The sequence below is a fragment of the Myotis lucifugus genome, unplaced genomic scaffold (assembly GCF_000147115.1).
Source record: "Myotis lucifugus unplaced genomic scaffold, Myoluc2.0 scaffold_45, whole genome shotgun sequence".
Lineage (NCBI taxonomy): Eukaryota > Metazoa > Chordata > Mammalia > Chiroptera > Vespertilionidae > Myotis > Myotis lucifugus.
In genome coordinates, this window is record NW_005871093.1 from 6,503,568 (window position 1) to 6,518,484 (window position 14,917).

Here is a 14,917-nt window from a genome sequence, read left to right on the forward strand (position 1 = left end):
TTACAAAACTATATAATCTAGAACCAGTGTTACCCTCACAAGACTCCCGGACTAGAACTTAGTCCTTTTTCTTTCGGGCCTTATGCACCGAGAGGAATGTTGATCGATTCTCCCCAGCATATATTTATTTTTTCCACCTTTTTTTTTTACTTGATTTTTTATTTTTCTTGATGTTAGTTTAATTTTATTTGCCATAGTTTAGTTTGGTGGTAGGTTCCATTAGAAGTCCTGCCCCGCCCCTTATCACCGTTGGGCTCCCTCCGGCCGCCCCCCAGAGCAAGGACTTCGAACTCTCCCCAAGCACGCTGTCCGACATCGCCCCCACCCGGAACCGCTCCCGCAACTATTCGCCCATCCGCAAGCGCGCCGGGATTCGCCCAACTTCATGGAGCCGCGGCGCATCACCATTTAGGAAGGGGCCGGGGACCAGCCAGGGACCCAGGGGGTGAAGGCCCTCCTGGAGGGGCCGACTGAACCTAGGGCAGAGAGGGGAGAAGGCTGGAGGAGAGGAAGTGGGGGTTCAGGAAAGGGGAGAGGGCTCTGAGAGGAGAGCGGCTAGACCTGGTGGCTCTGGGGAGGGGGTGGACTCAGAGGGAGGAAGGCCTCACGAAGGGCATGGTCCCGGTAGGGGCCTGAAGGCCCATAGAGGGAAGGGGGATCTGTACTTGGGTCTGGGTGGAAAGAGACACACCTGAAATTAAGTTCTGAAGATTCCAGCCGACCCTGCCTACATTCATCTCCTGGCAATGATGGGAGGAGCCCATCATTGCCAAGAGCCCATCATTGCTCCACATGCAGGGAGCCCCACCCGCCCCGCCTCCATTCATCTCCTGGCAATGATGTCTCCTTTTCTCCTTCATCTCAAGGTCCAGCCTGCTGAGTGGCCTGTGGCCAGCCTGGGGGCCAAGTGGACCCCCTCTCCACAGGCTGCAGGGGAGATGCCCATGTGAGCTGATCTGGCTCTGTTCAGCTGTCTGTCTGCCTCTCCTTTTCTCACTAACCTCACCGCTCACCTTCCAGCCCCCTGGGGAACTTGGAGGAGGGGGCACCAGCAGCCTGGTTTCTGGGGCAGCTGTGGGAGGAACCCTCCTTCTTACCTTTCCCACACAGTCCAGTGGGGCTGTGCCATGATCAGTTTCTCTGCCAGGGCTGGAGGGTCTGGGCCTGGGTCTCCGGGTGAGCCGATGGTCTGTTTGCAGAAATCACCCAGAAGTCCTACATCCCTACCATGGGGTAGAAGGCCACAGGCAAAATTCTGAGCCCAGCTCTGCCGCAGCCTTGCTGGGCAGCCTTGGGAGATCGGGGGCCTCTCTGGGTGCCTGTTCTCATGTCCAAGCAATAGCAGGCCTCCCTCAGCATCTTTTCAGATCTCACGTGGTCGGATTCTCAAACGGGCCCTTCATAGGCCTTGATGATCACATTGTCTCCTCCCTTCACCCCAGAGCTAAAGGCCAGACCACCAGGTTTGGGACACCCCCAGACGTAAGAGGGAGGTCCTAAGATTGGCAGACTCCCACACCTCCCACCTGGCACCCACCGCAGCCCCTCTCCCAGGCTGCCTCCTCCTCCCACTAACGTACACCTGTTTTCTTCCTTAGAATTAACCCAGTGCGATGGGGCTTTGCCGCCCCCTTAACAACTCTCTTTTCTTTCCTCTGGGTCACAGTCTCCTGGCTTCAAACTAACTCCAGGGCTGGTGGGAGGTAGCTGAGTGAGGAGAGGGGGCCAGTGGGCCTGGGCCAGGCTGTGGGCATGGGCAGCAGTGGCCAGGGGTCTCTTCCTGTTCCCTTCACGTGACCTGAAAACCCCAAGTCCTCCATTCTGTGGGGACCAGAGGAGCAGAGCTGGGCCATATCCACAAACCTTTCCATGCACAGAAGCCGCCGCTTAGCTTGGTTGATGTGAATTGTCTATATTTAAAACTCACATTCATTCAACAAATATTTATTGAGCACCTACTCAGGTCTAGATTCGGGTTCCCTTTCCCTGCAGACAAGTGAGGAAAAACAAAATGATCAGCATGAAATTGGCAAGTGACCACTGACTGTCCAATCCTGTTGGGGTGGGAGGGGGGGCACCTGAGGCAGCAGAACCCTGGCCACTGCTGGGGAGGGGCTCCAGGCCCAAGTGAGGGCCCTGGATGGTCTGTAATCGGTTTTTTCCTCCTGGCAGTGCCCGAAAGCGGCCCATCCCCTACTACCGGCCCAGCCCCTCCTCCTCCTCCTCCAGCTGCCTGAGCAGTGACTACTCAAGCAGGAGCCCCAGCCGGAGCCCCAGCCCTGGCCACAGCCACGGAAGCTACAGCAGCCGAAGTGGAGGGACCCGAAGCCACACGCGCAGCCCCTCCCGGAGCCCCAGTCCCAGTTACCACAGCCGGAGCAGCTCAGAGAGTGGAGGCTTCTGAGCCCATACAGATCCCGAGTGGTGCCCCCTGGCACAGAGAGAGGCGAGGGGTCAGGCCCCAGGATCCATGGGGGGCATACACCCTATTGCTACAAAGAGGTCCCAGGGCCAGGGAAGACCTTGAGGGTAGGTGCCCTGCAGACAAGGAGGACCTGGGTTCTGCTGCTTCTAGAGGGTCCCTACCCCCACCTTCTGCCCTCCCACCATGTCCAGGGAACAAAGAGCCTTTTCGAACACAGGGATCACCCTGCCCCACTTCCTGCTTGATGCCAGCTCACAGGCCGGGGATCTCAGCTCAGTGGACCCAGGGACATCTCTGAAGGTGCCAATCCTGGGAGCCTCCCCTACCCACTCAGCAGAGCCCTTGGATCCTCTCTACCACTAGGCAGGCAAGGAGGTGGGACAGCAAGCAGGATATAAGTTAGACAGAAAGAAGAATGGCCTAACCCTTGGTGTAGCACCATCCAGGCTGGGGAGCTGCTTCCTCCTGAGCTGGCTGCAGGAGGACCCTGGCTGAGGGCTGGAGGCTGGCCCCACAGCCTCCCAAACCCCTCCCCAGGCCCAGGAGTGCCAGGAAGAGCCAGGGAGCTCACTCTTGGTCCCGCCTTTTCTCTCCAGGCCAGTCTCTCCCCTTCAGGCCTCACCTCATTCCCTGGTCCCAGGCCACACAAGCCAGGCCTTGTGCATGACAAGAGGTGGGACATACAGACCACAACTGAATCTGACCCTGAGATGAAAAGGGGCTCAGGGCAGGAGGTGGAAGAGAGAAGGAGTGGATGGAAGAAGAGCCTGTGAGGAGAAGGGAGAAGCAATGCAGCCTAATGACTGAGCAGGCCCTGGTATTCTCATGTGCCCCTTGTCTGAGTCACAGGCAGAGGATAGCGTAGCTTCAGGCCCTGCCCAAGGGAGCACTTCCTCCTCAGGGTTTGGTGAGGAGGTGGCCAGCCAAGGCTTCCCAGAGAAGGGTGCTATAGCCCTTGGAAGGAAGGGTAGGATCTATACTGAGGGCCTTGGCCTGGGGCATTGACAGGAAGCAGTGGCCCCCAGCCCTCTTCTGCTGCTCCCAGCCCCCTCCTCCTGGGGCCCTCAGGGATCTAATGAAGTCTTCCTTGGCCCAATAGGGCAGATGCCCTGGGCTCCACTGGGGGGAGGGGTCTAGGGTTTGGTCCGGGTTCCCCTCTCTCTATTTCCCACTTCCTTTTTTTTTTTTCCGCGGTGCGGATGAAACTTGGGACTCTAATAAAACACTCAGTGCCCAAAGGGCAGGTGGTGAGACCAGACTTCTGTGGATTTGGGTACCTGGAGAGTGTGGGGAGGGCATGGGGTTCTGGGGTCCTTCCCACTGAGAAATGAGAGGGGTTCAGACTCCTTGGGACCCAGAGAGAAGAACTGGCACCAAGGAACCAGCGCCCAGCACATCGACCCCCCTGCCCAGGTGCCTGAGTCTGCAGCTCAGTGAGGAGGAAAATGGGGACCCGAGATGATCACTCCCATGTCCTGAACCCCCATCTAGCTTCAGCAGTGGGTGGGGGTGGGGGTGGGGCAGAGGCTGGGCCAATACACAGGACCTTCCCTATATGTGGAATGTTCCAGAATGGCTAGAACACAGTTTGGAGTAACATGTGGCTGTGAATCCAGGCACCCTAGGGTGGGGCCTGGAAAGAGAGTTTAGAGTAATGAGTTGTTTTTTCCTTTTAACAGTTACATTGTATTTCTTTTATAGAGATCTGAACAAATTCACACAATCTCCTCCTCCTCCCCTTCTTTTCCTTCTCCGCCCCCTCCTCTTCCTTCTTTTCTCTCAGAGTGGTGGGTGTTAACCTGGTTTTGAATCTACTCTTCTTTGGGAACCTGATGAAGGTCGGGAAGCCTTTTCTCAGAAGGTGTGCACATGCCCACAATTCAACATGCAACTTTGGATCACACAAACACTAAGCCTTTAGGGTAGTGGTTCTCAACCTTCTGGCCCTTTAGATACAGTTCCCCATGTTGTGACCCAACCATAAAATTATTTTCGTTGCTACTTCATAACTGTAATGTTGCTACTGTTAGGAATCGGAATCTAAATATCTGATATGCAGGATGGTCTTAGGCGACCCCTGTGAAAGGGTCGTTCGACCGCCAAAGGGGTCACGACCCACAGGTTGAGAACCGCTGCTTTAGGGCCCCCTGGTCCACCTCTGCTGAGGAGGCATACGGCATGTCCACAGCTCCGACCTGTGTGAGCCATGAGACAGAGATCCTTGGTCTAGTCTGGTCCCCAGAGCAGGGGGTCGTGCTCCTGAAGCCATTGGCTGTGTCAGCACATGCCCGCCTCTCCAGTGCCTTTTCCATCCTCCTAGAAGGGGCGCCTGAGGAGGTGACTGTTTCTGATCTGAGAAAGCTAGTCAAAGAAGCACCTGTCTCTTTAACCCTCAGGCACACCTTAGGGGCTACAGGGAGATGTCACCTCCTGGGCAGGGGAGCATAAAACACAAGGTGGTCATGGAAATGTAGCCTGTCTCACACTGAGCCCATTCCTGCTCCCACTCCCTGATTCCATTTCCTCAGTCTGAGGCCTTCCTCCCTGCACCCCACAGCTAGGTCCTGTTTTCCTGCAGCTGGCCAGGGCTTTCTAGGTCCTGTTTTCCTATTGGTTCCCTGCAGATGGTACCACTTTCCCCAGATGGTACCACTTCTTCCCTTTCTGCCCCCCACCTCCATTCCTGGCCCAACAATCCCGGGCTTCTCACTAGCACCCCTCCCATACCCATCTCTTGCCCTCTCCCATCCCTCCTGCTCTATCTAAAACGCAAATCTAACCTTTCATTCACTCATTCCACACACACTTATTGAAAACCTACTGTGTACCACACAGTCCCTGGCTCTGAGGACATAGTATTGAATTAATGAAACAGAGCTTCCTGCCATGTGGACCCTGCATCCATCCTGTGACCAAGTTCACCAGCTCATAGGACTTGGAAGGCTTCTGAATGGCTCCACCTGGAACAGCAATCCTTTCCTCCTGCAAGCCCCCCAACCTCCTCTCCCACCGCTGCCCTTTACTCCAGGTCAGCTGACCCTCCTCCCTGGGCCCCCCCAAAAATGCCCCTTCACCTCCACAGGTTCAGGCTCAGCTCAGCTGCCTCCTATTCTGAGAGACTCTGGTCCCCAGCTGTGGTGGCCACTCCTGCCTCTCTGAGTTCCTCCAGTGCTGGATTTGTTCCTGACTTTAGGGCCTTACACTCATGTTCCAGTTGTTTGTTGGCAAGTTACTCTCCCCATAAATCTGTGAGCTTCTGGAGCCCAGCCCTCGCTTTATTGGTCTCTGCTCCCCTTCACAGCCTTGTAAAATGGTTGCCCTTGAAATGTTTGTGGAATGAGTAAATGAGTGAACAAGGGGGCCCTGCAGTGAGCAGTTCCAGAAACCCTGGGGCAGGCAGCGGCCCAAAGGCAAGGTGTGGTGGCCGCAGGAAGACACTAGAGGGCGACAGAGAGGAAAAGCTGCCAGTTAGGATCCGCGGGGAGGGGCACAAAACAGGAGAGGCCTCGGGGAGGGTCCCCTTCAGCCCGAAGCCTGAAGCTCACGTCCTCCGCGCCCTCACTGGCTATTTGAGAAAGGCCGTTCCCTGGGAAAAGACGCGGAGGGCACCAGGGTACCAAACCCCTGTCCCTCCCACAGACGGAGGGTCAGCCTCTGCTCCGTACCTTGGGAAAAGAGAAAAATACTGCCAGGAAGGCAGGCAGGAAAACAGGAAACTCCAATTCTGCATTGGTAACAAGGAAGGGGAAATGGGATGGGGGTGGGGGAACCTTCCCAGGGTGTGAGCCTTTGGGATGCTGTAGGTTCTCTCTCCACAGATGGGAGCCGCAGGGATACCCTCCCCCTGTCCCCCCCTCTTTCCCCTGCCCCCACTTTCCCCCTCCCAACATACTCAGCAACCTGGCAGCTGGACAGGGCTTTCCTATGTCCTGTTTTCCTATTGGCTTCCTGCAGCCCCAGACTCAGGGTAGCAAGTCACAAGTGCACATGCCCAGTTTGGGTGTCCCAGCTGGCACCCCCCCCCCCCATCCCCTGCCTCTCTTAAATGCTCTCGGAAGCCCCCTGGCCTCTTACCAGTCTCTCTCAGCTGAAGGCATATTCAACAAACTGGTCCTATCACCAGGCGCCTTCCCTTCCTTCTCCAGGTCCCCCTCTGCCTGAGAAAGTCTCTCAGGACACCTGAGACATGGGGGTGCTTCAGCTGTCGGGACTCCCACCTCCACGGATGCCACATCTCCACATCCTCCCTCACCCCTCCCCGCACTCACACATACACACCCCCTCTGGAAGCCTTAGATGGCAGAGCAGCAGCGTAGGGAACCTGGGGGAGGGGGAAGTGGAGGAGAAACTGTTGATTCATGGTGCTGGAAGGAGCCTTAGAGAACATCCAGTCCAATGGTCTCATTGCACAGATGAAGAAAATGAGTCATGGGAGCCGGCCGCTGGCTAAGGTCCCAGAGCAGGTCCCCAGACTCCCAAGCTACACAGATTATTTTTGCTGGACAGCAGGGCAGTTGGGGCCAGAGGATGGGTCCCCTTCCACCTGGCCCCTCCTTGCCACCCCTTCAGTGGTGATGGGGGTGATGTGATCCCAAGGTCAGCCAGAAGCCGAGGCCTAGCGGGTGGGCAGGCCGGAGGGTCAGTGTCTAGACACCTCCGGAAAGACCTGGTGCTCCCCCAACCCCCATGAGCTCTAATTACTGCTGCTCACATTTTCAATTCCCAGCAGGCTCAGCAACAAGCGAAATCTGTCAGCTGTCAGGCCTCTCCAGGGAGCTCTCACAGCTGCCTGAAGACTCTCGAACTTTCTCTGAGGTTGTGTCAGGGAAAGAGGAGCTGGCTCAGCCACAGTTGGCAAATACCAGCCAAGGGTGTGGCTATTGTGCCTACGGCCTCAGGCACAGTGCCAGGATGGGAGGCAGGTCTCAGAATATCCCAGACTTTGGGGCCACGGATGAGAGGAGGGCCCCCTCCAATTAAGTAACCCCAGACCCTACCGCGCCCATCTTCCTTCACTTCCCCCTCCCAATGGCTTCTGGGAAATCCCTAGGGGATGGACTTAATTGTCCTGTTAATCCCAGAAGAACTACCCCTGGCAGCTCAGTGACTGGAATGCTAGAGCAGATGATTGTCAAAGACCATTTGGGCAGGTGGGCAAGTGGAAGCTGACATTCAGCCCTTGTTCCTCTTGCCAAGTCCTGTGGCTGGGTTTAGGGTGCAGCCTTTTGGAGGAAGAGCATCTTGATCAGGGATGGAGGCAACCCAGAGAGTCTGGCCCAACCCTCCCTGCCCTGATAGGCAACCCTTGCTGAAAACAGCACCCTGTTCCCAGAAGCCCACCGCACTCCCTGGACTGCCTGGCAGTCGCTCCCCTGCAGGACAGAGGATCAGGAGTCCTGAGTTCCAATCTCTCAGACCCCTTCCAGCTTTGTGACCTTGGGCAGTTCCGACCCTCAGTTTCCTCATCTCAGTAATGAGACTCTGATAAGATACTTGGACATGCTCTAATGCTCATGCAACTGGGGAATTCTCATTAATCTAAGTCTCAATATCCAAAATTAAAGGCCCTCTTTCCTTAAGGATTCACACGGTGAGCACCAGGCATTTCACACGCATTCTTGCATCTGAGATTCACCACAGTCCTGCCAGGTGGGTGGACTGCTAGCCACATTTTGCAGATGGGGACATGCGGGCTCAGAGAGGTCACCAGGCCAGTGAACAGCAGCACCCAGATTCAAGCCCAGCCTTGTTTGACCCCAAAACCCAGTTTTCCCCACAACCCACCCCCTCTTACCACGGGTAATGGGGTGTAATGGGAACGCCCCAGAGCTACCCATGTCCCCTCCCTTGTGACTGGCAGGGTGACCCAAGTCCCTCAAGAACTGGCTCATTGCAGATGAATGTTGAGTTCTCCGTTCTGCCGCCCACCGGCCGTGGGCAGAGCGCTCGTGTTGTTGCGCTTCAGGTTGTACAGCTTCCCCTAGCTGGGGCAGCAGGATGGATCCTCCCTGCCTGGTTTCAGACAAGATGAAGGGAGTTATGAAGGGAGCTTGTGTCTACAAAGTGCCCCCACCCAGAGCGTGGCTGGGCCTGGCAGGACCACACTTGAAAGCACCCATGACTACACCTGACAGCTCCCTCAAGGGTGGGGCACCTGGGCTCCAGTCTGGGCCAGGTGGGCAGGCAGGGGCAGATGAGGGCCCTCCCTGGCTCCTGACTTCATCCTGACTTTATGGGGCTGGGAGTGCCAAGGAGTGAAAGCCGGGGCTTCTTGAAGCTGAGACCCTTGGGGGGTGCGGCCAGTAGTTCCCAACTGAGATTCACTGGGCTTATGACAGGATCCAGCAAGGGAGATGGGGCAGAGGGCAGGGGTACTGTCTGCCTCCCACCCTTGGCTCAGTAGAACCCCAGGGGCTCAGAGGTCTTTCCGGAGGTGACCTCAGGTTTGTGTGGCCCAGTCCCAGCTCTTTCCTGATGGAGAGCGGAGGGGTAAGAAGGAAAGGCATCCAGGAGCTCTCTCTCTTGAAGAGGAAACTGAGGCTTAGAGGGGACATGAGACTTGTTACTCCTTGTTCATCAAGGTACGTGGCCTGGAGTCTGGGCTCAATCCCCAGTGGGGGTGTGCAGGAGGCAGCCAATCAATGATTCTCTCATCATTATTGATGTTTCTATCTCTCTCTCTTTCTCCCTTCCTCTCTGAAACCAATAAAGAAATATATTTAAAAAAAAAAAAAAAAGAAGGAAAGGCATCCAGGAGCTCTCTCTCTTGAAGAGGAAACTGAGGCTTAGATGGGGCATGAGACTTGTTACTCCTTGTTCATCAAGGTACGTGGCCTGGAGTCTGGCTTCCAGCCTCTCAGTGTCCTGGGCAGAACAGGCCTCCTATGGAACTTGTTAGCAGGGAGGGTCTCAGAAAGAGAGGAGGTAGGAAACTCCAAGGTAAGAGCCCTTGAGGGTAAGAGCCCTGAGCAGCAGAGGCAAGAGGCTTACTCTGCTAAGTGTCCTACAGGAGACAGTGGGACAGTCACTCTCAACCTCAGTCTCCTCATCTAAGAAGATAATAGGACAGAGAAGGAAGGCTGGACAAGGAAGCACCTATAAAGGCAGGAAAGAGGGAATGTTAGGATTACGGCAGGAGCGTAGGGGCACCACTCTCTCCCAGAGGAGAGATATTGGGGACTGGATCCCATAGGTGGTCAGGTAGGAGGTGGGGTCAAGGTACAGGCCTCAGGTTATGAGCAAGATTGAGCAAACTGTACCATCTGGAGTCCCCTCCCCCTTTGTACTGTGGGAATCAAAAACAAAAGGGGCTTTGTGATTATAACTTGCAAAATGGGAAACTGAGGCCTAGAGAAAGAAGGGCCTTCTCTAAAATCACACAGTAAGCCAATGGCAAAGCCCAGACTAGACTCAAGGTTGCTGCATTTCAGGTTCCCTGTCCTCAAGGAAAAATAGATTGTATAGAGCAAGAGCAGAGCGGAATTTCTGGGCGCCTTTGACAATCCAATATGGAGTCACTGTCAGCTAAGACTGAGGTATGTCAAGACTGAGGTAATGGGGTGTAATGGGAACGCCCTTAGGAGGGGCCCAGAAGGCCCAAAACCACAAGTCTGGACACAGAAAAGGATTCCATTTGGACACCGCTATGAGTGAGACCTCCACCCCTGGTGACCGTAAGAATTCAGAGCTCCTACTACCTCAAGCTTGGCTATACCACGGGCCATGCTTGGATCCCTGCCAGACTTCTACTCCACCAGATGCCTGCCACCACGGTAGCCACCTGGCTAGAGACGGAGGCCTGCCTCTCCTCCTGCAGACTCCCCCAGTGACGGAAACTTTGCTCATGTAACCTCCCCCTCTCTTTGTGTAGCCTGCATGGGAGTCTATTGGCTTTTCGGGGAGGTCTCCCCTAATGAACTTGGCATTGTGGAAAGAACCTGGCATTGTGTAACTCCTTTCAGGGTTGCTCACAGCATAGATATAATGTAGAGATTGACAATAACCTTCCTCCTGACCCCCCACTCTCAGCACTGGACCTGGGGTTTCTCATCTGGGCCAGCCCCACTGCTGGGGGCAGGGGAAATGGTCAGACCCGTACATGCCACTGGCTCTGCAACAGGGAGAGGTTACCTACACACTCTCCTCCCTCCTCCCTCTCTTCAATTCCAGGTAGACAATAACAGTAATTAACAGTTCTCATGTACCAGGCCCTGGGCGAAAAGTCTTGCTTGCGTGAAGTCATTGAATGCTCACATCAATCCAATGATGTGAGCATCATCATCATCATCCTCATCTCCATTTTCCAGATGGGGAAACTGAGGTCCAAAGAGTCTAACTTGCACAAGTTCTTCCGTTAATGGCAAAGCCAGGATTTGAACGCAGGCAGTCTGGTTCCATAGCCCACACTCCTAAAAACCACACCAGACTGCTTCTGAAAGCATTCTATCACAGATAACTGTGGTTCAGATTTTGGCTCCGCCACTTCCTAGTTGTTCGGCCTGGGACGAGTAGCTCAACTACTCTCATCTTTGTCCACCTGGACAAAAGGATGGGACTGTCCACAGGCAGTGGCCCAGGGCGTTAGCGCCCAGGCCTGCGAGTGTCCAGCAGTGGGCACTGCATCAGCATCAGCATCAGCACTCCCGTCATTTGTTTTTTTGAACCAGAGAAGGTTCCAGATGTGGGCAGAACCTTCCTCGCCCCGCCCCTGCCCCGGTATGCAGCGGGAGGGGCTGCCCCTAACTAGTCATTGCCATTAATAGAGACCTGAAGCACCTCCTGCTAAAAATACCCGGCTGAAGCCCTTTAAAAGCGCTGCTGGCTCCAGCGCCGGGCAGTTCTCCGAGCCTCAGCGAGACGCGCAGAACCCAGAACCGAGCCAGCAAACCCAGGACCGAGCCAGCATGACCGAGCGCCGCGTGCCCTTCTCGCTCCTGCGGAGCCCTAGCTGGGACCCTTTCCGCGACTGGTACCCGGTGCACCACCGCCTCTTCGAGCAGGCCTTCGGCATGCCGCGGCTGCCCGAGGAGTGGTCGCAGTGCTTCAGCCACAGCGGCTGGCCGGGCTACGTGCGCCCGCTCCCCGCCGCCGCGGTCGAGGGCGCCCCCGCGGTGGCCGCGCCCGCCTACAGCCGCGCGCTCAGCCGGCAACTCAGCAGCGGCGTCTCCGAGATCCAGCACACGCCCGACCGCTGGCGCGTGTCCCTGGACGTCAACCACTTCGCCCCCGAGGAGCTGACGGTCAAGACCAAGGAAGGCGTGGTGGAGATCAGCGGTGAGCACCCCACCCCCAGCCGGCCCTGCGGGGATGAAGCTAGCGGGGCGGGCGGGGAGCCCGGGCCGTGAAAACTTAGCCTCGTGGGGACACCCGCCGGTGCCCTCTCCTCAGATGGGGCGTGAGGATAGCTCCCAAAGGAACTTCTGGCCCCAAAAACCGCTCTTGGGGGAAGAGGCGGCCTCTCCCAGCGGAGATTTTACACCCCCCAGTCCCACCCCCAGTGTCCAGGTTCCCCGCGCTGTCCCTGCCTCTTTCCCGGTCCGTGGAGAGGGCGTGTGCGCCAGGCAAATGGAACTTTGCCGAAGTCCATGAGGGCCTGGGACAGTCCGGGGGGGGCCCCCAAAACTCTCCACCAGTTTGGGTCGGCCATGAGTCCCGGCCACTAGGCGGGGCGTGTTTGGATGTAGCTGAGAGGCGGTCCCTCGCTCACCCTCTGACCTCCTTCCCTCCCCCAGGCAAGCACGAAGAGAGACAGGATGAGCACGGCTACATTTCCCGGTGCTTCACTCGAAAATACACGTGAGTTTGGGCACTCGGTGGTGGGGGGCGGGAGGATGCGGTGACTCCGCTGTGTGTGACTCTTGTCCTCCTTTTTCTGCGCGTCCAGGCTTCCCCCTGGTGTGGACCCCACCCTGGTGTCGTCTTCCCTGTCCCCCGAGGGCACGCTCACCGTGGAGGCCCCGATGCCCAAGCCGGCCAACCAGTCATCAGAGATCACCATCCCCGTCACCTTCGAGGCTCGTGCCCAGCTTGGGGGCCCAGAAGCTGGGAAGCCCGAGCAATCCGGAGCCCAGTGAAGGCCTTGGCCCGGCTTCAGACCCGCATTAGCCATCACCGGCCGTCCCCGCCTGTCAGCCTGTCTGCTCTTTTGATACGTTTATGTTCTGTTTTTCTCAAATAAAGTTCAAAGCAACTGCCCGCCACTGCCTCCGACCCTGGTGTGTGTGTAGGCCTAGGAGTTGGTGCTATTTGCTGGCTCACACATTCCTCATATGTGCCAAGGCCCTGCAGTGTACCCAGCCCCATGCTGGGCCCTGTGGGTACAATGGTGGCCATCACAGGGCACAGCCCTGCTCTCCAGCCCTGTGTCCATTAAAAGAGAAGTAATGATTGTGACCAGCAATTAAAACTCCAAAAGCCAGGTGTGGGAGCCAGGGAAACCAGGGGAGGCTCCTGGCCGAGGCTTGGGTACTCAGGGACACCTAGCTGGGGGTGGGTAGACGGGGACAGCAGTTCCCCTGGGGAGGGGAACTTCCTGGGAGCTCAGAGTCTGATACTGACTTCATCATGACTTTATTATTCTCCTAGAGAAGGACAGGACCATTTAGATGGTAGGGGAGGTGGGACTATTCAGAAGACCCATTCCCCAACCCCCCAGGCCCATGCATGCAGGATGGGGCCTGGGCTCTCAGGCCTGAGGGTTTCCTCTAGCTCAGTGGTTCTCAACCTTCCTCATGCCGCGACCCTTTAAAACAGTTCCTCATGTTGTGGTGACCCCCAACCATAAAATTATTTTCGTTGCTACTTCATAACTGTAATGTTGCTACTGTTATGAACCGTAATGTAAATATCTGATATGCAGGATGTATTTTCATTGTTACAAATTGAACATAAGTAAAGCATAGTGATTCATCACAAAAACAATATGTAATTATATATGTGTTTTCTGATGGTCTTAGGCGACCCCTGTGAAAGGGTCCTTCGACCCCCAAAGGGGTCGTGACCCACAGGTTGAGAACCGCTGCTCTAGATACTGAGGCCTAGGTTTTAGTGGGAGAGAGGCAAAGACCCTGACAGAAAGGTTAGTTAGTCGCTCCAGGAGGGCCTACCTTGACTGGGCCAGGCAGGAACAGTCACACCTACCTTGGCCCTCTCCTTTGTCTGCCCTCGCCCAACCCACTACCCTCTTACTTGGCCCAAGGAGGGTTCTGAAGGACCTGGGAGAGGGGAAAAGCAGGCTGGGGCTTTGGAGCCCAGTCTCAAGTCCTCAAGAGCTTGAGAAACCCCACACCATCTCCACGGACGAGGAACCAGAGCCTGAGGCTAAGGCAAGATACCCCTTTTCTAAGCCCACAGCCTTATTTTCACAGGCGCTTGAGCGGAGCAGCATCCCACAGGGAAGGGCCTGGGCATGCATGTGTACATGCACATGCCACCCCCGACACTGCCCAGCTTCCTCATTTTCCCTCTCTAGCGCAGGCTCCCTGCTGGGATACCATAATATGGAGCAGGCATAAAGCCAAAGCAGGTCTCAGCCCTCAGAGGCTTCACCAAACCTGGAGGGAAGCCAAGAGGAAAATAAACACATAGAACAAAGGATTGTGCTGGCCCAGCTGGCAGCACAGGTCTGGGCCTGAAGGCCAGGGCACTACCCAGTCTACACACCCTTCCACCTTCCACTCATTTCTTGAGCTCCAGTCTCCTAAACCTGCCACCCTCCTTCCAGACACACACAAACCACATCTCTGGTGTCTCCTGGACACCTCCATGATCCCGTGGCAACAACCCAGAGTCAGCCTGTCTAGTTCTCACCCCTGCTCAGATCACCAGCTCCCTTGTGGTTGGCAATGGGGTGGCCCTAGCCTCCATGGGTGTGGCTGCGTCCCCCTGCCTTGTCAGAGAGAGCTTCCAGCTACTCCACCAGTGCCCTTGAAGTGTGGGAAAGCTGATGCCAAGCCTTTGACAAGGCAATAATCCTCATCAGCCCTGGGAAAAGGTGTGGTTAGTCCTGCTTAACTGGGCACAGCAAGCCTCAAAGAAGGGAAGAAACTTGCCCTAGTCCACACAGCTAGTCCAGGAGGGGTGGTGGACATCTGTATGGCCATAGGGAGGGGAGAGCAGGTTAGCTCAGATAGGAAGGCGGGGAGGGGAGGGGGTATTCCACAGCTTAAAGTACTGCAAATGAGGCTTGGTGGGCCCTCAGGAGGAGGAGGACAGGGATGCAGTTGAGCCCAAGGGCCACAGCTGTCCAAGGGAGCCAGGCTGCAAAATGGCCTGGAGAGAGCGTCTAGGGGTCTCAGAGCCATGGTCTGTGGCAGGCAGGGGTCAGCACCTGGGGTGCTGTCAGTGCTATAGGAGTGGGGTCCAACAGCAGCAGCTTTGAGGTCCCCAGGGTCTAGGCCATAATCTGACACACAGCTGAGCCATGGTGTAAGTGGGAGGGAAGGAATTCACTCCCTGCAAAGGAAACAGGCCCCAGTCTCCATGGGAAACTAA

The 14,917-nt window shown here is 56.2% G+C and overlaps 2 protein-coding genes across 2 annotated transcripts in view; both read left to right on the forward strand.

Annotated features, from left to right (window-relative positions):
- The window catches only part of SRRM3 (serine/arginine repetitive matrix 3), a 32,020-nt gene extending 28,344 nt beyond the window's left edge, over positions 1-3,676 (forward strand). The window contains 3 exon segments of the mRNA XM_023753420.1: positions 276-360; positions 363-405; positions 2,170-3,676. Coding sequence (XP_023609188.1) covers positions 276-360; positions 363-405; positions 2,170-2,404 — 363 coding nt within the window. The 3' untranslated portion in view covers positions 2,405-3,676.
- A 7,522-nt stretch (positions 3,677-11,198) lies between these two features.
- Positions 11,199-12,619, forward strand: HSPB1 (heat shock protein family B (small) member 1). Its single transcript, XM_014455390.2, has 3 exons — positions 11,199-11,698; positions 12,157-12,220; positions 12,309-12,619. The coding sequence occupies exons 1-3, from the start codon at positions 11,329-11,331 to the stop codon at positions 12,496-12,498; spliced, it is 624 nt and encodes a 207-aa protein (XP_014310876.1). The 5' UTR covers positions 11,199-11,328; the 3' UTR covers positions 12,499-12,619.
- The last annotated feature ends 2,298 nt before the right edge of the window (positions 12,620-14,917 follow it).

Coding starts and splice junctions, on each gene's coding strand:
- HSPB1 (XM_014455390.2), top strand. CDS start 11,329: ATGACCGAGCGCCGCGTGCCCTTCTCGCTCCTGCGGAGCCCTAGCTGG. Junction 11,699..12,156: donor AGGCGTGGTGGAGATCAGCG/GTGAGCACCCCA, acceptor TCCCTCCCCCAG/GCAAGCACGAAGAGAGACAG. Junction 12,221..12,308: donor TGCTTCACTCGAAAATACAC/GTGAGTTTGGGC, acceptor CTGCGCGTCCAG/GCTTCCCCCTGGTGTGGACC.